Source organism: Humulus lupulus, chromosome 6 (genome assembly GCF_963169125.1).
Source record: "Humulus lupulus chromosome 6, drHumLupu1.1, whole genome shotgun sequence".
NCBI lineage: Eukaryota > Viridiplantae > Streptophyta > Magnoliopsida > Rosales > Cannabaceae > Humulus > Humulus lupulus.
In genome coordinates this window covers 213,018,975-213,040,265 of record NC_084798.1, presented here as the reverse complement: position 1 = coordinate 213,040,265, position 21,291 = coordinate 213,018,975, and the positions used below count along the sequence as shown (strand labels likewise).

The 21,291-nt window shown below is 33.2% G+C and overlaps 2 protein-coding genes across 2 annotated transcripts; one reads left to right on the top strand and one right to left on the bottom strand.

Moving 5' to 3' along the window:
- The first annotated feature begins 13,075 nt into the window (after positions 1-13,075).
- LOC133784465 (uncharacterized) lies at positions 13,076-14,340 on the top strand. Its single transcript, XM_062223803.1, has 2 exons — positions 13,076-13,804; positions 13,909-14,340. The coding sequence occupies exons 1-2, from the start codon at positions 13,284-13,286 to the stop codon at positions 14,126-14,128; spliced, it is 741 nt and encodes a 246-aa protein (XP_062079787.1). The 5' UTR covers positions 13,076-13,283; the 3' UTR covers positions 14,129-14,340.
- Positions 14,341-15,090: 750 nt separating this feature from the next.
- LOC133785982 (uncharacterized) lies at positions 15,091-17,774 on the bottom strand. The gene is made up of 3 exons (XM_062225193.1): positions 16,430-17,774; positions 15,724-16,232; positions 15,091-15,549 (listed from the first exon to the last, which is right to left on the bottom strand). The coding sequence occupies exons 1-3, from the start codon at positions 17,772-17,774 to the stop codon at positions 15,091-15,093; spliced, it is 2,313 nt and encodes a 770-aa protein (XP_062081177.1).
- Positions 17,775-21,291: the final 3,517 nt, after the last annotated feature.

Sequence of the window (21,291 nt, the reverse complement as noted above, 5' to 3'; positions counted from 1 at the left end):
GGATAAGAAAAGAAAAAAGCCATATTAATTACTTGATTAATTCATCCAAATAATAATACAAATGTTTGGTTTGTGTTCATGTTAATCATAATATATCTATATGCTCACCTTTTAAGGAAGTTTTTTTTTTTTTTTTTTTTGCATAAATTAAGTAAATGATTGTGTTTTTTGAAAAGTATAAAAAATAAAAAAACAAAAACAAAACAAACATAATAAGACCAATACTATTTTATGTATACTAGACCACGTGATATAAGATTTGGGTCGAATAAATTTTATCATTATCTCACACTGTACTATTGAACTATTATTAGTATTATCAATAAAAGTTTTTATTTCTACTTTAACAAAATTACAAATAAAATGGCAGACCATAGATCTCTTTTTATTGATGCATTACATATAAGGATCTTTAAACAAGATTTGTTAATATATAAAACACTGAGCACTAAACAAGATTTCATTATACATCATTTTATAGATTAATCAATTTATATCCGCCAAGAAATAATTTTTAAATACTCAACATAAAATAATTATAAAAAAACACAAGTGAGTAATAATAAATTTATTCATTATATAAAAAAATTATATTGTTAATTATACATTATTGAAACTATCATTTAAAAGTTTTAATAAATTAGGATATATCAACCCAATTAAAAAATGACCACTTTAAAATAAAGAAAAGAAAAAAAAAATCGAAAATGACAACATGGATTGAGGAAGAGTTTACATAAGTGTAAATTCATTTATCAAATTAATATCTTTGTGACAAAAAATAAAAATAAAATTTACTCACAACTGACAACCAAATCCAACCTGATAATTTTGTCAAAAAAAAAAATCCAATGAAATTTTGTTAAAAAAATTTCCTAAAATCAACAACCTCCTCTCATGTACACAACAATGACAATGACTAGTATCAACCTTTAAGGGTATCATTGTCATTTCATAGAAATTTTCTCCAAAACATGAAAGGCCAATGATATTTACAATCTAATAATCTATATAGGCACCCCATATATTAAAAAAACTTAAAATAAGTTATTTTCTTAATTTTTTATATTCTTTGATTTTTTATTTTTTTTTGTGTTAATTTAATCCACTTTATTTCTTATTTTCATAATATTTTAGAAAATAATGTTCAATATTTTTTTACAACTTTTTACTTTTATTCAAATATTTTATTGTTTTGATTTTTTATGTCTAAATATTTAAATTATATTTTATTTATATGTATTTTTAGAATATGCAAAAGAAGAATTTTTTTTAAAAAAATAAGCATAAGTTAATAAAAAAAGATATATTTTATATCAATTTTTAATTAAAAATAGGGTGTTTTAATCAAATTTTGAGGTGTTAATATAATGCCCCTAGATCAAATTGAAAAGATAAATGACAATTTATAATCACAAACACAACTAAGAGATAGAGTAAGATGGAGGTACCATAATTTTTTTTTAATTCATTACATGTTAAAATTCATGATGTATATAGCACAAAACATGTCAATGAATAATTTGATATAATAATAAATTTTAGCAAACAATAAATACTTATACAAATGAATCATGAATTCATAACGAATAGCATTACTCTTTGAGGAGAATGCTTTGTAGAAATAACATTAATTAATGAGAAAATTTATTTGTAAAATAATTTTCAAGAAAACTATTTGCAAACTAGTTTTATTTAAGGATGGTTAAAGGCTTATGTTGATATATCATTTGCATAGTAATTTTCTCAACAACACCAAAGATTACAAAATAATTTCACCAAATGTTTTTTCTTTTTTGTCATTACAAAATAATTTTCAAGATCGATTAAGCAACCCTACACATCATTCAATATAAAAACGAGATTATTATGCTAATTTCACTTTCTCACATCATTAAGTCAATTTAAATGTCTGTTATAACAAAAAGTAAAGTTTCCTAAAGCTAACTGAAAAACACTACACATCATGGCAATCCCTTAACAATAAAGAGTCCTAAAGTTTCTATTTCTATGACAAATAGATTATAATTCAGATTTCTAAAAGTCCTATAAAGATTTCATGAGATATCTATTCATGTTAAAAGAAAGGATATGCTAGAAATTTTAACTCTTTAACATTTTAATTTCAATTGATGTGCCATATTAGTTGCAACAGTAGAATTGGTGGATTTATAGCATTCATGATTCATCGAATGAATGTATGACAAACTCATCTGTTGCATCAATTGTTATTAAAGGTCGAGATCTTTAGCATTATTCGTAGTTAAAATAACATCGAAACATTAAGTATTTTTCACTTTTGTAAGTGGTCAAATGCTTGAATCAATGGATTCATATGTCTTATCATATTTTTGGTCTCCTCTATATCCCACCACTCAATAGCAGCCAACTCATTTAAAATGACAATCAATGCACATGTAAAAATAAATAAAAAGAAATATCATTCAATGATGAAACATAAAAGGGATTGAGAAAATGGGAACAAGAGATTTGAATTTTGAATCAATGCAATTCGAGTGAACAAGAGGAACGTTGGGTGTCGAAAATTTTCATGAAGATCCTATCTTGGAATGTAAGGGGGAGTGGCAATAAGGAGAAGCGGAGGGCGATTAAAGAAACCATTTGCAAGGTCAACCCAGATCTTGTTGTGCTTCAAGAGGTGAAAAGGGTTAGTATAGATAGGTGTTTCATAGGGAGCATTTGGAGATCCAGATTTAAAGCTTGGATTTTTCAGCCGGCAGTAGGAAGATCAGGTGGGACTTTAGTGGTTTGGGATACTCGTAGTGTTTCGGTCTCGGATTCTTTGGTAGGGGAGTTCACTGTTTCCATTCTTATTGAAGCTGAGGGTAAGGACCCTTGGTGGTTTTCCGGGGTTTACGGGCCTGTAGCTTATGGTAATCGAGAAAGTTTTTGGGATGAGTTAGCAGGTTTACATGTCATTTGTGGTACTCATTGGTGTCTGGGGGGAGATTTTAATGTAGTAAGGAGGGGAGATGAGAAACTAAATAGTGTGACCAATACGAAAAGTATGAAGAATTTTGATGAGTTAATCAGAGAGATGAAATTGGTGGATCCAAAGCTCCATAATGGTCGCTTCACTTGGACTAACTTCAGACAGCAGCCTGTTTGTAGTAGGCTCGACAGATTTTTATTTTCGCCTTTATGGGCTGAGTTTTATCCTTATATTCGTCAGGAGGTGTTGGTTCGTATTGTCTCCGATCATTGTCCTATTGTGTTGGATTCCAATCCTCCTTCGTGGGGCCCCAGTCCATTCAGATTTGATAATTCCTGGCTAGAACATAAGGATTTCAAGGCTCTTTGTCAGAAGTGGTGGAATTCGTCTCCGTTGGTGGGGTGGCCAGGTTATGGTTTCATGGAAAAACTATCGTCGGTTAAAGAAAAAGTTAAGAGGTGGAGTAGGGAGGTATTCAGGTCAAGATCTTTGCAAAAACTTTCCTTGGAAAAAAGGATGTTTGATTTGGATAGATTAGAGGAAAGTGGTCATTGGAATGATGTCCTACTTTTGGAGCGGAGGAAGACTAAAGAAGAGTGGCAGCAAGTTGTCTTTGAAGAGGACAGAGGAGTTTTGGTTTAAGTCAAAATGTCAATGGGCTAAACAAGGAGATTCTAATTCTAAGCTCTTTCATAGCATACCTAGCGCTCGGAAAGCTAGGAATTTCATCTCCAGAATCGAACTTGAGGATGGGACTATCCTTGACAAAGTTGTGGATATTGAAAAGGAAATTGTAGATTTTTACTCCTCGTTGTACTCTTCGGTTCATAGGAGGTGGAGTGGTGTGGAAGGTATTTTTTGGGAACCCATTCCCTCTTTTTTGTCCTCTCTCCTTGAGCGGCCTTTCTCGGAAGACGAAATTCGTCGTTCAGTTTTCGAGTGCAATGGGTTTAAGTCTCCGGGTTCGGATGGTTTCTCTATGGCTTTCTATCAGGACAATTGGGAAACGGTTAAGAACGATCTCCTGGCAGTGTTCGATGGTTTCTTTAAGGACGGGGTTATTCATGGGAAGACCAATGAAACATACATTTGTCTTATCCCGAAGAAGTTGGATAGTTGTCGGGTCCGAGATTTTAGGCCAATCAGTTTGGTGACTAGTCTCTACAATATAATTTCTAAGGTGCTGGCTGGACGTCTCAGAGGAGTTCTTTCTGATACGATAGCAGAGACTCAAGGAGCATTTGTAGAGGGCAGGCAGATTTTGGATACAGTGCTGGTAGCTAATGAAGCGGTGGAGGAGTATCGAAGTAGAGGAAAGAAGGGGTGGGTTTTTAAGATTGATTTTGCTAAAGCTTACGATTGTGTAGATTGGGATTTCTTGGGTTACGTTATGGATAAAAAAGGTTTTGGTGTAGTTTGGAGGAAGTGGATGCGAGGATGTTTGTCTTCTGCTTCTTTCTCTGTGTTCTTAAATGGGAGACCGAGAGGAAAATTTAAGGGATCTAGAGGTCTTCGCCAAGGGGACTCGCTCTCACCTTTCTTGTTTACCTTGGTTGTGGATGTTTTGGGAAGGATGGTGGATAAGGCCAAGAGCGTTTCCGCGTTACGAGGTTTCAAAGTAGGAAAGGATCTTGTGGAAGTTAGCCATCTTCAATTCGCGGATGATACAATCTTCTTTGTGGAAGATAATGAGTCTCTATCGGCATTGTTGGACATTCTGCAAGCATTTAGTGAGATTTCTGGACTTTCAATTAATTTGCATAAATGCCAGTTGTTGGGGATAAATTTCGAGGAGGAACTGGTGGATCTTCGGGCAAAGGAGATTGGTTGTGAGGTGGATCAATGGCCTATGAAGTACTTGGGTCTTCCTCTCGGGGCTTCCCCTCGCAACAAAGGTTTTTGGGAGCCTGTCGTTTCTAGCTGTGCAAAGCGGTTGGATGGGTGGAAGTGTGCTTTTCTTTCGAGGGGAGGAAGGTTGACACTTATCCAATCGATCCTTTCTTCAATTCCGGTGTATTATTTGTCGTTGTTCCGTATGCCTAAAGGGGTGGTGGAGGTTTTGGAAAAAATAATGCGGGACTTTCTTTGGCAAGGTGCGGATCAAACAAAGTCGGATCATTTGGTCTCTTGGAAAGAAGTTTGTAAATCTAGGGACCATGGTGGCCTGGGTATTGGCAATTTGGAGGAAAGAAATAAGGCTCTGCTCATGAAGTGGCTGTGGCGTTTTCCGTTGGAAAAGAATACTTTGTGGCATAGAGTGGTGCTCAGTAGATACGGAGGGGATGGGGGGTTTTGGGACACTGGTAGAGGAGGGAGGCTGTCTGTTCGGGGGCCGTGGAAAAATATTTCTTCACTCTATGAGGATTATCTTCAGATGGTTAGTTTCAAGGTTGGAAAAGGGGATCGTATTCGCTTCTGGGAAGATATTTGGATTAACGGGGCTCCATTAAAGAATCAATTTCCAGATTTATTTTTGATATCTTCACCCAACAACTGTTTGATTAAGGATGTGGTGGTTCTTGGTGGAGAGAGGGGCTTGGAAACACAGGGATGGGATTTGCGATTTCGAAGGAATTTGTTCGATAGGGAGGTCACCAGTCTTATTGAGTTATTATTTTTGTTAGAGAGGGTGGCTTTGCCAGCAATTTTAGAAGATTGTAGGGCTTGGACACCCGAAGTCAATGAAGTTTTCTCTTGTAGGTCTGCCTTTTGGAGGTTAAGTTACAATCAGTTGGGTCCAGTTCTGGAGTGGATTAAATCGTTGTGGAAAAGTGTCTCTCCCTCTAAGGTTAAAGTGTTTGGGTGGTTGGTTTTCAATGATAAATTAAATGTCCACGACAATTTGCAAAGAAGAAGACCTTACCATTGCCTGTCCCCAGGGTGGTGCGTTTGTTGTAAGCAGGCAGGGGAATCCACTAGCCATTTATTTTTGGAGTGTCTTTTTTCAAGAGATGTATGGGGAAAAGTCTTAGCGGAGTTTGGTATCCTTTGGTGCATGCCCTCTAACTGTTCTCAATTGTTTTTGACTAGGTTAGGGGGCGGTAAACGGGTATCGCGTCTTTGGCAAACTACTGTGTTGGCAACCTTTTGGGCTTTATGGCTAGAGCGAAATAATAGACTTTTCGAAGATATTTCCAATTCGGCGGAGTCTACTTGGGATAAGATTAAATTTTGGGTGGCCACTTGGGTGTATAGACACAAATGTTTTGAGGGAGTTGCCTTCTCTGATCTTATTAGAGATTGGGGTAACTTCTGGTTTTAATTTTATGGGTGGGGTTTGTTGTGAGTTTTTCATTTTATTTAATTCTTATTGTTGTAACCACGGTTTTCCTCCGCCATAAGTGAGGGCTCTCAATTTTATTGGGAGGAGGTCAACCTCCTGACCTCTGTCTCTTTTTCAAAAAAAATTCGAGTGAAAACACAAAAATTTAGGGGATGCCCAAGAATAAGTGTTAAACAAAGTAAGCTTGTCAGCATAGTTACTTACCTTCCATATGAACATGTAAAAAGATGTTATTGCAGCTTTGCTGCTCAAATCAACTGACTTGGCATTAGTCCAAAGTATTGAAACCAAAATTGTGTGTCCCAATACCTAAACAAGGAAACATACATATAATAAGTCAACATTCATACAACCTATCACTATTGAGCCCTTAACATTGTAGCAAGCAGAAAAAACAACAAAGATAGTGAGATTTATGTGACTCAAATATTAATATGTAACAACTTTGCTCCACAGGAAGTCGGATGGTCCTCCCTCTAAAAGTGCAAATGTATAAGCAATTTCAAGTAGTGAAATGCATATCCAAAACACCTACACAAATATGATTTAGTGTGGAAACAAAACAAGGTTTCCAATTTAAGCCTAACCCGCACTGTAAATGATAGGATGTCGTATATCCTATACATTATTCACCAACAAATAAAAATAAGCTATTTTATTTATGACAGAGTTGCATGTGCCCAACCAAAAAGCATAAACAGATTTGGAAAGCTCACAACTTAAAAGTTCAATAGAGAAGAAGCTGTTAAATAATGCTATAGCAACTGAGAAGAAGCTCATAAATGCAGTTGCAAAGATGGGAGGCCTTAGGCAGCTGGTCACATAAAGACATGGGTCTGAAAAGCAATCCATATTTCAGTACTTGGAAAACCTTTGAAATTTGAAAGTGCATTTGATCTTACCACATATCTAATATAGTTTACATGATCACTGTAATGACTAATATATTTAGCTCTTATAGATGTTTCAGTACTTTTTGTGCAATTCTTCAATAAACTGGGTTGGAACCCAACAAAGCAATGCTTTTCTCTGATATTCCAAGCCTTAAACCTTGATACATTGTTTGCCACATGTGAACCTGTTTTCTCAAAAATAGAAACAAAAATTCTCACCATAGACTATACAAGCAGTTAGTACATTGGAAATTGTTAATTTAAACCCAATAAACTATCCCAATGAACAGATCTTTTCTTTCAAGATCAAAGACAAACATATATTAAAAGCAATGGTGAGAAAGCTTAAAAAAAAAGTAATGCCTATGACATGATTATATAAAAAAGTAATGAGCAGTGAGAGGTAAGGTTTTATGTTAAAAATCTTATTAAACCAAGTATTTAACCAACAGGAAAATCTGTTGATGCAACACAAGCACAAAAGCAACAAAGAAGTTACACTTCAACATCAATCATAGTTAAGAATATATGTGAGCAGTAAACAGGGCAACTCATCCAATTTTATTTCATTTGGCTAAGGCACTTAAAGGGAGAAAATTAAGTGATTGGATAAAGATCTTCCAAGAAAAGGAAAAAAAAAAGATAAAAAGGGAAAAAAAATATGACATTCTATTATAATAGAAACTAGCTAATGCTTAAATATATATATATATAACCAGATAAATTAACAAAGGGCTATAATAATCATATAAAACTAGAACCAAACACAAGTAAATTTACGAAAAACAAGCATATAAAATGTTAGCATAACATGAGTCATAAATCCTACCTGAAAAGTCAACATTATTTAGATTGTACCTTCTCCAATTATTCTCACATGTGAATATATATACCAAGCATTAGACTAAACATACCAAAAAGGCAGGTCCTAATATCTACAGAAATGTTAAAACCATAAACTGAAAAGCCCAAATTTGTGCATTAAGCAGACTAAACTTAGTGTCCCTCAGCCTTGTCAAATGCTCAAAATAAGAAGAAAGGGTGAAATAAAAAAAAATGCAGTGCAATAATAGACAAAAAAGTCTTAGATGAAACATATGAACAAATTCAAGTTTTTGACATTAAAAATATAAAGAACAGCTTCTGAGTAAAGTTACAAGTAACCCAAAACACACAAAACAAAAATCAATCAAAGAACAGTAGAGATATAAATCTATGAGTCCAAAATAACCCCTTTGTCCAAAATAAATAAATAGATGCTAAAACCAAATAAAGTAGTGCATCAACAAATGAACAGAAGTGGGAAAAACAAACATTTTGCTAATATATAGAAGGAGTGGTAAAGGAGCCCAGAAGCAAAGAATCCATTGGCATTTTGCTTGAACCATAAAACTTCCTCAGTTCATGGCGATGGTGATGATGATTCTAAGCCTCATTTGATAAATCCGAGTTCTGGGTTTTTTCAAAGATTCAATTTTGGAACAAGAGGAGTGAGTGAAGTGCGTGTGAAAGAGTAGACAGTCTTACTGACCCAATTTTTATTTTTGTTTGTTTATGCCCTTTAAATATGTGGAAATTACATTTTATATGGACTTTTAATTGATATTTTAAAAAATATGGCTTTTTTTTCATCTTAACTTTTGTATGGCTTTTTATACTTTTTTATCACTTTTGTGGTTTTTTTTCCCATATTTTTGTTAAGATGTCTTTATTATGCCATATGTTGTTTCTAATGATAATTTTTTAATTCCAGGGGTAGTTAGGTAATTTTATTTTATGTAATTTTTTAAAATTTTACATAGGTAGTTTTTTTACTTTACCTTTTCCGATCAGTTGTTTCCCCTTTGTTTCCCGAGCGTTATTTCTTTTTTTTTTTTTTTTTCAGTTGGTTGCATGCGGTTTGAGTTTGGTGTTCGGGGTTTGTTGATGAGTATTTTGGTGTGATTGGAGTCGTTTTCGGTCATCGTAGTTGTTGTTTATGAGTTTGGTCGTCTGGATTTTTCAGAAATTTTGGTGAACTGTCTTGATTGTTGTCGGAATGCGCCGATCTCCTCGAACTCCGACGGTTCCTGCCGACAATGCAGGAGCTAACGTTAAGGTATCGTGTTTCTTTCAGTGTTTTGGTTTGGTTGTTAGTTTGATTTTTGTTTTTTTGAGTTGGAATCGAATATTATTTGTATGTTGTTTTCATTGTTTATTTTTTCAATTTTTCAATTTTTGAATTTATGTTTATGTTTTTTAAGGGAGGTAATGTTGGTTCTTCATCAACAAGTGTTGATGGCGGTTTACGTTCTTCCCCTCAAGTTAAGGGTTCTTCAAGGATCAAGAGAACTGCTGCTGGGACAAAGAAAGATCGTCAGAGTAGAGTAAAGGTACCTAGTTACCTTGTTTTGTTTTTTCCTATGTGTATTTGTATGTTTTTCCTTTTTGCTGCATGTTTCCCTTGAGGGAAATCTTATATGATATTTGTAATTCCCACATATATGATTAATATCATATGCCTTCATCTTTATATTAGATTATGATGAAACTGGCTCTGACTTGCTGTAACTTCAAGTTTAGAGCATGTTTTTATATATATATATATAAATATCTTAATGTGTGTTTGTGTGTGGTTTTGTCAATTAAATAATGATAAAACTTCCTCATACTCCTTGTCGTATACTACTGATTTCATTCATGTCCAGTTCGACATTTAACAAAGTTCAAAGTAACTAGGTAACTAGAAAAACATACATATAAAACAAAGTTCAAAGTGCATTCTAGAGGTATTGTTTTCTGTTTGTGGTGCTTTGTTTCTTTGATATGGTTTAAGTGTATGATTATGTTTAGTTTTTTTTGTCATGTGTTCTCATGTGGTCCCTAGTTTTTTTCAATTGATTTACTTTTATCATTTGTTGTTATTTTAATGTTTTTAAGTTCCCCTGTTATCTATGTTATGCCCTTACTGTTTCTTTTTTTATTATTTTTTTTTGGCTTTTTTAGGTTCCTAGTTAGTTGTTGATGTTTAGTGTTTTTTTTTTTAAAGTTAATAGTTTATATGTGTTTGGCCTTGCTTTTCTTTCTGTGGTTCCTGTTTACTTTTTATGGTTTAATCGTATTATTATGTTTCTTAAGTTTTAGTGTCTTGTAATGTGTTATCATGTGGTCCCTAGTTTCTTTTGTGTTGATTTTATTGTATAATTTTTGTTTAGTTTAATGTTAGCTTTTCATTTTTCTGTATGTTTTCTACTTTTCTTTTTATTTTATTTTTTATATTTTTTTGTTGGATTTTTAGGTACCGAGTTAGTTGTTTACATTTATTGTTTTATAATAGGTACCTAGTTACCTTGTTTGTTTTCCCCCCTTCATATTTATTCATAGTTCTTTATTATGTTTACTGTTATTTTATAATAGGTACCTAGTTACCTTGTTTGTTTTCCCCCCTTCATATTATTCATAGTTTCTTTATTCTGTTTACTGTTATTTTATAATAGGTACCTAGTTACCTTGTTTGTTTTCCCCCCTTCATATTATTCATAGTTTCTTTATTCTGTTTACTGTTATGTTATCAGTGTGTAATTGATTCTCATGTTTGTTTTTAGGATGCGCATTTCAGAATTAAACCTGACAGGCGTTTTGGAAGTAAAGTCCAACAGTGGAATAAGCCGTCTGTTATTAGTGAGATTAAGGCAGTTTTAAGTTCGAAACAAAAAGCAATGTTTCGAAGAACTCCTTTTGGTCACTTTTTGGATATGCCTAATATTACATTTCAGGCACAGTTATTTCATAGTGTTTTGCTTCGGGAGGTTTATCAAAAAAATGAAGAATCCGAGTTTTGGTTTAACTTGGGTGGCACATTAGTTAGGTTCTCAATCAGTGAGTTTGCCCTGATTACTGGTTTGAAATGTGTGGGCAGTGTTGACTTTGGGATGTTCAAAGAGGCTGATTTAGGGCTTAGGAAATCTCTTTTTCCGTTGTACGAAGGTAAACCCAGGAAGGAAGAAAAGCTTAGGAAAGAGGAGGTTGCATGTGCATTCAATGATAAAAACTTGAAGAAGAAAGGTGACGAGGTTGTCGTTAAGTTGGCTATTGTTCATTTGTTAGCCAATTTTTTGTTCGGGACACAAACTGAGACTCGCGTTGACAACTCATTCTTTGCCATGGTTGATTCCAATTTTGCTGAGATGAAGAAGTTTGCTTTTGGGAAAGTGTTGTGGCAAAGAACTAGATGTGTGATGCGGGCAGTTTTGAAAGATAGGAATGCCATGTATGATTGTGTTCCTAGGAAAGCTGATGGATCACTGGATAACTATAGTTATAAGTGCTATGGTTTCCCTATTGCTTTCCTTATATGGATATATGAGACAATTCCCTCTTGTTCTCAAGCTTTGTGTAGACGGGTTAATTGTTTGTTTCCAAGGATTCTGAATTGGACAAGCAGGGGAAGTGTGTCATATCAGTATTTGGTTGATAACGTTCTGTTGGAGGAAGAGGTATTGATATTGTTTTATTTTTTCAATGTTTCTTTTCTTTTTGTCGTTTTCTTTATATTTTTTATTATGTTTGTTTTATAGTTGGGTAACTAGTTACTTTGTCTCATTTATTTTTGTGTTGCCTGTTTTTTTTAAAAAAAAATTGATTCTTGTAGTATGATGTTAATGTCATAATGCCTACTACTGAAGAATTGAGACTGCCTATTCTGAGAGGGTTGTCTTTTGAAAGCAAGTTTTCGCCGACAGATCCACCCGATGACGATGCTACTAGTTCCTCAGATATGCATCAGGATCTTATTGCCATTCAATCAAAATTGGTTGAAGTGCAAGATTCGCAGAAGTCTATATTGATTGCAATTTCTGAATTGAAGGCAGCCTTTGCATCTGATTTTGCTTCTGTTATATCTTTGTTGGATGGTATTAAGGCATCTATGGCAGCTGGTAATCATAATGTTGGTGGAGAGTTTGAAGATCCTATGCATGCTGAGGCTTCTTCGGAGGTAACTGGGTTCTGTTGTGGTGTGTGTTTCCCTTTTATGATGTCTATTTTGGTTCTATTTTGTTTAAAAATTGCTGGTTTTTGTATTTTTTAGGATTTTTTTGATGGTCATTCCTCTGGGGGTTACCAAAATGTTGATATTGGTGAGGAGTTGGGGGCTGATTTGGAGCATTCCGTTCAGATTGCTTCACAATTTTTTTTCTACTGTTAAAGTAAGATCTTATTTTCGTTTTTTTTGTTTAAGCAATTGGTTTTTTTCCTCTGTGTTTTCTTGTTTGTAATGTAGTATTGGTTGTATATTTTTATTTCTTTTTTCAGGAGCCAATTAAGGTTGACTCAAGTGTATGCTCAAGTCCTCAAACTCCCACATTTCATGTGTCTAATGCAATATGGAGAGTTATTAATGATTCAGTTGAGAGGCCACTTAAAGAGAGTAGTTCTTTGGAGGATAAAAGTAAGTGGTCAATTGTGAAGTATGATGATGCACAAGCAGTTGATACTGGACTGATTTTGGGAAGGAAAAGGCAAGCGAAGCCAAGCGCTGTTGTAAAATCTCCTTTCTTAACAAAATTTGGATCTTCTGAAGTTGGCGTGAAACAAAAAAGAAAGAGGACGATATTGGATAATATTTGTCCCTTTTCCAATGACCTTGGTGATAATCACACTAAAGAACAACTGTCTGAGTTTGATTCCTGGATTAATCATGGTTTGAAGAAAAGGAACAAGTATGTATAACAATTATTTGTTTTAAAGTTTGTTATATGTGTAATATGTATGATTAATTTGTTAAGCTTTTTATTTTGTTTTTTAATGTATTTTTCAGGTTTAAAAAATATGATGATAATTCTGTGGAGCCACCAATTAATTTCACTTTTGTTCATATTTCTGAGAAGGCTTGGTTTCATAGCCTTTATTTCTCTGGGAAATTCGTTGACTCATCGGTGAGATTCTCGCTTTTTTAATTTATCTGGTTTTTCATGTTGGAGTTCTTTTTTTTTTCTCTTTTTTTTTTACAAGGTAATAAGTCTGGTGATCTATTTTATGTTATATATTATGATGTTATTGGGTACCCAGTTACCTTACTGTTTGCTTTGTTGTAGTTCATTGGGTAACTGGTTACCCAAATCATAGTAGATTTGTTTCTACCCATATCATTTTATAATCATGTATTTTATTTATTATGCAGCATATTGATGTGATGATGTATTACTTGAGGAGAAAGGTTAAATTGTCTACAGATTTGAAGAGAAGAGTATCTACGACTGACACTTGTTTTGGGCAAAACATAGTGTTTATGTATGAAGATTTTAAGAAAAAAGGTAGTGGCGCATTTAAAATAGATGAGAGATGCGTTGCTTTGAAGATAATGAAGGGGGAATCCATGTTTTGTGCAACTCATTGGAATTTGCTTGATGATGTTGTCATGCCTGTTAATGTGAATGGTCTTATGCACTGGATTTTGTTGCACTTTAATGTACAGCAGAGATCTCTTACGGTGTATGATTCAATGTCTGGTGCAAAGCATGAAAATCAGACTTTACCTGTCGTTGAGGCATTTGCTGTTTTGATTCCTCTTCTTCTGGAGATGATTGATTTCTATGTTCGTAAAGATATTCATCTTGATGTTAGCCCGTATGATGTGGTAGAGAATGAGGCTTTGAAGTTGAGCATTGCTAAAGGCATTCCTCAACAGACTGATTGGTTAGTTTGTTTATTTGATTTTAGTTTTTTTTTTCTTTTGTGTTCTGTTTTGTTTATATGTTCTTAGTTGTTTTTTTTTTCTTTTTCTTTTTTCTATTATGCAGTGATTGTGGTGTGTTCTGTACTTATTTTGCTGAGCAAATAATTCTTGGGAAGGAGAATGAGATGCCTAAAAATATTGATGTTCGCCTCCTTCGTAAAGACATTGCTGTCAGCTTGTACTATCATGGAAAGAACAAAGAACTTGAGGGATACTTAACTAGCGATGAGTTCACTGAGAAGCTTCTGGAGAGGAGACAGAAAAGAATGAAAATTGCTGCATAGGCTTTTAGTGATATTATATTTCTTTTGGTTTTTTAATCTTTTCTACAACTGTAATTAAATGGTGAATCAATTTCTAGTTTAACAGTTAGCTTTTTTAATTTTCTTCTTATGTAAAACATTGGGATTCTTAAGGTCATTTTATATATACATATTAGTATATCGTTTTGTTAATTCTTTTGCTGTTAGCTTTTTGGAAGAATAATTTAGAGGGTAACCAGGTACCCAGGTTATTTATTTTCTAACATACCAAGGGTAACTGGTTACTTAATTGTTTTCTTTTTAATTTTTTCCCCATTGGTTTGTTGTTTGTTAATTACATTTATTAATATATATTTTAGATAACCCTTTAAATCAGGTAGCTAGTTTTCTGTTTGTTTTTGTATTTTTTTCCACTGTTTTATGGAATAACTTGAGGGAAACTAATTCCTAGTTGGTTTGTTTAACTAATTTTAATGGTGATATTGGAGGGTAACTAGGTACTCAGGCTGTTTGTTTCATAATATACCGAGGGTAACTGGTTACTTAAGTGTTTTTTTTTTTTTTCCCCTAAGCTTGTCTTTTTTAATAGTTATGCAACCAGTTTATTATATTAATATTAAAGTAACTTTAATATTATATATAGACGAGTTTGTGATAGAAGAAAGTAAAGGGTTTAATTCTTTTTTTCTTTTTTTTTTTGGCTTTGAGATTGTTATAGTGGGGTAATTTACCTTGTATTGAAACTTCAGGGTAACCAGTTACCTATATCGTTGTTTTTGTTGTTAGTGATTGTAGCATTGAAAAATAGAAGCAAACAAATCCAAGAAATTATTTTGAAAGGATTTTATAAGTTTGCATAACCAATCAATGTGTTTTATTTTGAAACAATCTTATTAAAATTCTGAATGATACTTGATGAATATGAAAGTATCTCTTTCAATGAGGAAAGCTATGAAAGGTTTGTTTTTCTGTAGAATGTGAATCTATGTCTTTGGCTTTTTCTGTTTATTTGGCTTCTGAAATGGAGGATTCCTGCAAGTCTTCCTGTTATGTCCTGGTTGTGCACATTTCCCACAGGTGATTATTACGTTATTTTCCCCTCTTGATCTTATTCGTTTCTTTCTTAGTCTTCCTGCAGGGATTGTTGAATTTGGAGGCAGCACTAGTATGTCCAAGTGTTGTGGGAGATTCCATTCATCTTTATGGGGCAAAGGATGAACATTTTCTTGATACAATGCTTTCAACGTTTCTGTTCTGTAGAATTTTGCACAATAATCATAGACACTCAAGTTTCTTTTTGCAATGACAGCTACTGCATGGCCACAAGGTATTTCATCTTCTTGGAACCTATTGCAAGTGCATGTTCTATTATGCATATTTACTGTGAAATTTATCCCCTTTTGATCACGAACTTGGTATTCTATTGTGTTGAAAGGCAAGACCTAAAAATAGTTTGTCATGAATTAGAATCAGATAATAAACATTTTAAGTAGACTTAAGATTTAAAGTAACTAGTTATGCTTCTGTGTAAAAAAAATTTCATGTTCTTATGGAAGGTAACTGGTTACCATCAATTGACAGTATAAGGATTTGTAAGAATATGTTTAGTTGCATACCTCATACTTCATTTTTGAAACAATGTCATGTCTCAATTCATTTTCTGTTGCTGTAGAGACTTTTGTGAATGTTCCATTTGCATTATTTGAGTTGTTCCAAACCCACTTTTGAACCAAACTTCTAAGGCATTCAACCAATATATCAATGGGGAGATTTCTTGCAGCTTTTAGTGCAGCGTTGAGTGATTCTGCGATGTTGGATGTCATCATGGTGTATCTTTTTGTTGGCGAGTATGATCTTGCCCAAGTTTCATACTTGGCTTTTTCTAAATAGGGCCTAATGCGTCTATCAATTCTATCAAGGCCTTTCATGTAGTTTTCACATTCTGTCTGTGTGTATGCTTTTGCTGCTGCAATGAATTTCATTTGTAGTTCTTCTCCATGGCTCCCATACTTGCCTTTCAAATTATTGAGTAAGTGAAACATGCAAGCTCCATGGAAAGCATTTGGGTACACCATATGTACTGCATTGTCTATGCTCTTATGTCTGTCAGAAACTATAGCCAATCCTGTGTAGTACACATATTTTAATATAAAAAAACAAAAACCAAGTATTTTTCAATTTTTTTTTTTATTATTATTTTAGTGAAGGTAACCAGTTACTTTGGTCATATTCTAAAAGAAATAGCATGTATTTGTGTATTTTGTTTTGGTAAAATGTTCCTGTTTGTTTGTAAACAAGAATATATCGTTGAAGCTATCATACCTTCGGGTTCTCCATAGGTTTCTCGCAGTTTGGAGAAGAACCATAGCCATGAGTTATCATTTTCGGAGTCTGCTATTCCAAAAGCCAACACGAAAATGTTGTTGTTTGAATCTAACGTTGATGCTGAAAACAGGGTACCACCATGTGCATTTTTCAAAAAAGTTCCATCAACAACAATTATAGGCCTCAAGTATCTCCAACCCTTGATTGAGTTAGAGAAAGCTATGTATAGGTATTTGAATCTATCTTCCTTGTCTGTGAGTAGGTGTGTTATTGTTCCTGGATTTGCTTTTTTCAACATGTAAAGATATATTGGCCACTTCTGATATGAATCATCGGGGTTCCCTCTTACTAGACGCAAAGCTTTCTCTCTTGATCTCCATGCTTTTGTGTATCCCATAGTTACTCCAAAGTCATCATTCATATCATTCATGATGTCATTTGGAGTGTAATTTCTTTTGATTGACTTGTACTTATTCTTTATTAATTCCCCAACTACGATGCTTTTTGCTTGCCTATGGTCTTCCAAAACAATTTCAACAGAGCAAGTGTGATTTGGATTGCATTTCCGTACCTTGAATAAATGTTGATTTCTGTACTTAGATGCTCTCACCAACCAGTTGCATTTTTCATCTGCGCAAGTAACTAGGTACTCTCTAGGTTCTGATCTTTTTGTTTTGAACTGGAAGTTATGCAGCATTGCATAGTAGCTAAGGGCTGATTTGACTGTGTTCTTATCCTTGTAAATTTGTCCTTGCTCTATTGTGTTCACTCTGTAATCAGATATTACTAGTTGGATTTCATCCAACTTCTTTTTTCTTTTTGTATTGTCCTCAATTATGAAATCAGCTACTTCTTCAGCAAAATGGGGTATGTATGACACATTTATGCCCTCATTTGTTGTGCTTGACATTCCTTCTTCAAGTAACATTTGTTCATTGATGGAAGCTTGATTTGCTTGCATTAATAATGTCCCCACCTCCATTTCTTCTGCTGTAGCTTTCTGATTTGCTAGTAGAAGAAGGTCATTTTCATTGTTTGATTCTTGAATTATAGTGACACACAATGGTAAGTCTGCTATTTTAGTAGCAACTTTTTTCTTTATTTCCAGGAAGAACAACACTGAATTGTCTGTTACAACCTTCATTGGTGGTGTTCCTTTTTCTACTTGATAAGAAACTTCAATAGTTGCTGTTTTTTCCTTTATCTCCTTTTTTATCAGATTCACCAAGTTGTCAAGAGAACAATTTGGTGGTATTAATATCCCAGACATTGTGTATCCTTGGTACTCGTTGTTTTCATTCCAATTGCCTCCATATTGAACCAAAGAAGTAATATTGTCCATATCTGTAAAATTTGGCAATTTTTTAAGCAGTTAGTTGGTTCTAAATGGGCTAGGTAACTGTTTAACTTAATATTTAATCACATATTATCCTGAAGCATTTAGCTTTTGTAGGGTAACTGGTCACACTTAGTTTTATATATTTTATGTTTTTCAAATTAGTTATATATATTGATTGTTGTTGCAGGGTAACTTGTTACACTTAGTTTTACACATTGTTTGTTTGTTTTTTTTTGCAGGGTAACTGGTTACCTTAATAATGAATCATATATTGCTTATTTTTACCCTTAGTTTTATATAGTTGTAATTTCCTCTTAGTTTTATTTATTTTCTGTTTTTCAGGGTAACTGGTTACCCTATTGTTACTGATTGTTTTTGTAGTAAATCTTCCCAGATACATCAAATAATTTTTCAGAGTTCTTGTTTCTTGCCTATTTTTTTTTTTGGTTAATGAATGTAGAAAAACCAGTGGGAAGGTAACTGGTTCCCTTAATCTGTAATTGCATACCGTACTGAAACATTTGAGTTGAATTTATTGCATGTTATTCCAAGTAACTGGTTGTCGTAATGTTTCTGAATGTTTCTTGTTTTTTTTCTGGTTAATCAATGTATACAAACCAGTCTTCGATATTTTTTTTCTATTTTTTAGTTTATAAATTGTTTTTGTTTCCAGCAAGCACATTTGATCATGATCATTTTTATTATAATCAAGATAATAGTTGCAAATAATATAGTAGATTGAACATAATTTGCAAAAAAAAAAAAAAAAAAAAATGACAACAGAACAGAGTTGACAGAGGAAATGGTTTCTTGCTAACCTTGTTTTCTTGATCGTGTAGTGGATATGCAGGACGCCGGAATCTTCAAAGATTGCAGCTGGTTTGATTTGAAGAATGTTGGAATTTTTTTGATTTCTGCAGAAAGGGACCATTTGTTTAGTGATCGGATTTTTCTTGCATTTTTTTGTCAGAAGATGGGGTCAAACCTTTGCTAGAGTTGGTCGATTGGTGTGGTGATCGCCGGAGATACTACTCGTTGCCGGAGAAGGAAGCTATCACCAGAGAATTGCTTGCCGGAGATGGAAGAAATAGTAACGTGTTTTTTTGATCATGTTTCACGCATGAGCAAATGAGCAGAGGAGAGGAGGATTGAATAAAAATGAGCAGGGTAATTACATGTGTACCCCTGATTTGTGCTGATGTGTTGTTGTTTAAATTTCAATTATGGCATATACTTATTTTTCCCATATTCTAAGTTTTCCTTGTATAAAATCTTCCATACATATTATAAAAAGATTTATTCCCATATTTTTGCACAATTATGGCTAAAAAGCCATATTTATGAAAATTTCCCTTTAAATATTCCTTTTTCCATTTGATCTAATGTTTAATAAATAAATAAAACTAAATCCAATGGCAAAAATAAAATAATAAATAAAGAATGTCATTTCTGCAGTCCCTCACAGTCAAAATTTAAAAAAAATTGGATTAGTGGAGCATAAGCAGAATATAGCAACAGAGTATATTAAGTAAATGGTTGAATGATGAGTCATTATTTTCATTTACAATTTTTTATTGTTATTTGTTTTTGTGGAATTAGTAGTAACTTGCATTTATTTTTTGTTGCGTTATTATCATTTTTTTTATATTTGGTTTTATATTGTATTAGAGTGATCAATAAACTAGATGGTTGATGTATTAGGTGTCTTTCTTTTCTTACTTGTTTGTGAAATATTTTATGCTAAATTTGTAATAATTTTCTTTTATTATTTTATTTTTATGGATTAGGGAAATTGTTTGTTTCCCATATATTTTTTTAGTTTGTTCGTCAAATTTTTGTTGGTGAATTTGGAAATTAGGATTTATTTGATGATTAATCTTTTGGATTTTTGTTAAAAAAAAATAATTGGTGTGTAGTAGCACATACATAATTAATGAAATATTCAGGCACTTGGTAAAGTTTAGTTGAAGTTGCTCGTAAAATACATGTGTTTAAAGTAGAGAAAACATTGACAACTTAGTTGATAACCAAATTATTATTTTGTCACTGATTGCGTAAAAGACTGAGTCAACCATTTGGGAAGTTTCGATATTACGAGTGTATCGAATTGGGGGAATATGAAGTCTCTAAACCATTCAAATAAAATTATTTGAAGCATTATATAACTATATCTAAGAAGTTAATCCACCATGCACAGAACCAGAAAACAAAAAAAAAAAGACTCAATTTATTCTTAATCGTGGTCAGTAAGAAAACATAGACAAAAGCTCCATAAGATTTTTAAGTTGTAAGCAGAATCCATAAAGAAGACATTCAGCTAATTCATATGCTCTGGACATGAAGAGACAATCAAAGCAGAAGGAATAAAAAACTTAATTTTATCCAGTTGAGACAAACACACAAAAACTAAAAACCAAAACAAGAGGGAAAAATTCTATATGATGCTCCTGCAAGGTCTAAAACTACTCAGAGCCATACAATTAAAAACCTTTTCAACACGATTAAATAGTACCAATGTGGCAAGTGGATCATTTATATTACTCGAACAAATTAATTTCATAAAATCATTCAATGTTCCATTGTAATTTAGCTCCATTAATTTCATATGAGATTTTTTTCGAGTTTCATAAACAAAAACAACAAGAACAATGGAGAAACGTAAATTCATTCACTCAACCACATTCTCATCATGTAATACTCACAACAATGTATAATGAATAAAGCAGATTAAGATATGTACTCACCAAAACAGGCGATGTCCTAATCTCCTCGTTCACTTAGTCACCTTTCCAGATACGAGAGCATAAATATCACTTGATGCGTAGCCATTTTCAACAGTACCAAAATGGCATTTCTTCAGTCTTGCAGGTCCCGTAGCTTGCTCTTGCAGGTCAGCCCTCTCTTTGTACCAAGTTCTCCTTTGCTCTATCAATGGAGGAGCCTCTTCTATTGGCATTTCTAATTAGTTAGAATAATCAAATGTCTACTCTTTTAGAATTTGAAAAGTGACTTGTTTAGAAACAGCTATTTCTGTTTTGCGTATTGCCTTGAATGATGGTTTAATGCCATTTTGATTAGTTTGACAAAGATAATGTGAAATATTTTAATCATGGAGCTGATGGATGATTTTTAAATATATATCGACAAACAATTTGCGTAGTGTGAAGTATTCATTTCATTCATCTCTAGGGTTTATGTCTCTTACTTTGTTGTATTAAAATTAGTTTCTTTTGATGCTGAACTTTGTTTTTGTGTAGCTTCCTAGTTTACCCTGAGTTAGAAACTAGAAACTCCATTCAGTTGCCATCTTATTGCCCAATGCAGGTATATATATTCTCCAGCACTAGCTCAACCAGTTAATGTTGCTATGCTGTGACTGTTACTTATAAGATCTTTCTAAGCAAAAAGATGAAAGTATCCTAATATTTTGATTGAACTTCAATTTCAAAGATCATTTGTTTCAGAATTTACATTTTGAAATATAGTATTTTTTGCTTATGTGCTACATGTCTCTTTTGGT

Coding starts and splice junctions, on each gene's coding strand:
- LOC133784465 (XM_062223803.1), top strand. CDS start 13,284: ATGCAGCATATTGATGTGATGATGTATTACTTGAGGAGAAAGGTTAAA. Junction 13,805..13,908: donor ATTCCTCAACAGACTGATTG/GTTAGTTTGTTT, acceptor TCTATTATGCAG/TGATTGTGGTGTGTTCTGTA.
- LOC133785982 (XM_062225193.1), bottom strand. CDS start 17,774: ATGGACAATATTACTTCTTTGGTTCAATATGGAGGCAATTGGAATGAA. Junction 16,233..16,429: donor AACCTATGGAGAACCCGAAG/GTATGATAGCTT, acceptor TGTACTACACAG/GATTGGCTATAGTTTCTGAC. Junction 15,550..15,723: donor TTTCAAAAATGAAGTATGAG/GTATGCAACTAA, acceptor AACTATTTTTAG/GTCTTGCCTTTCAACACAAT.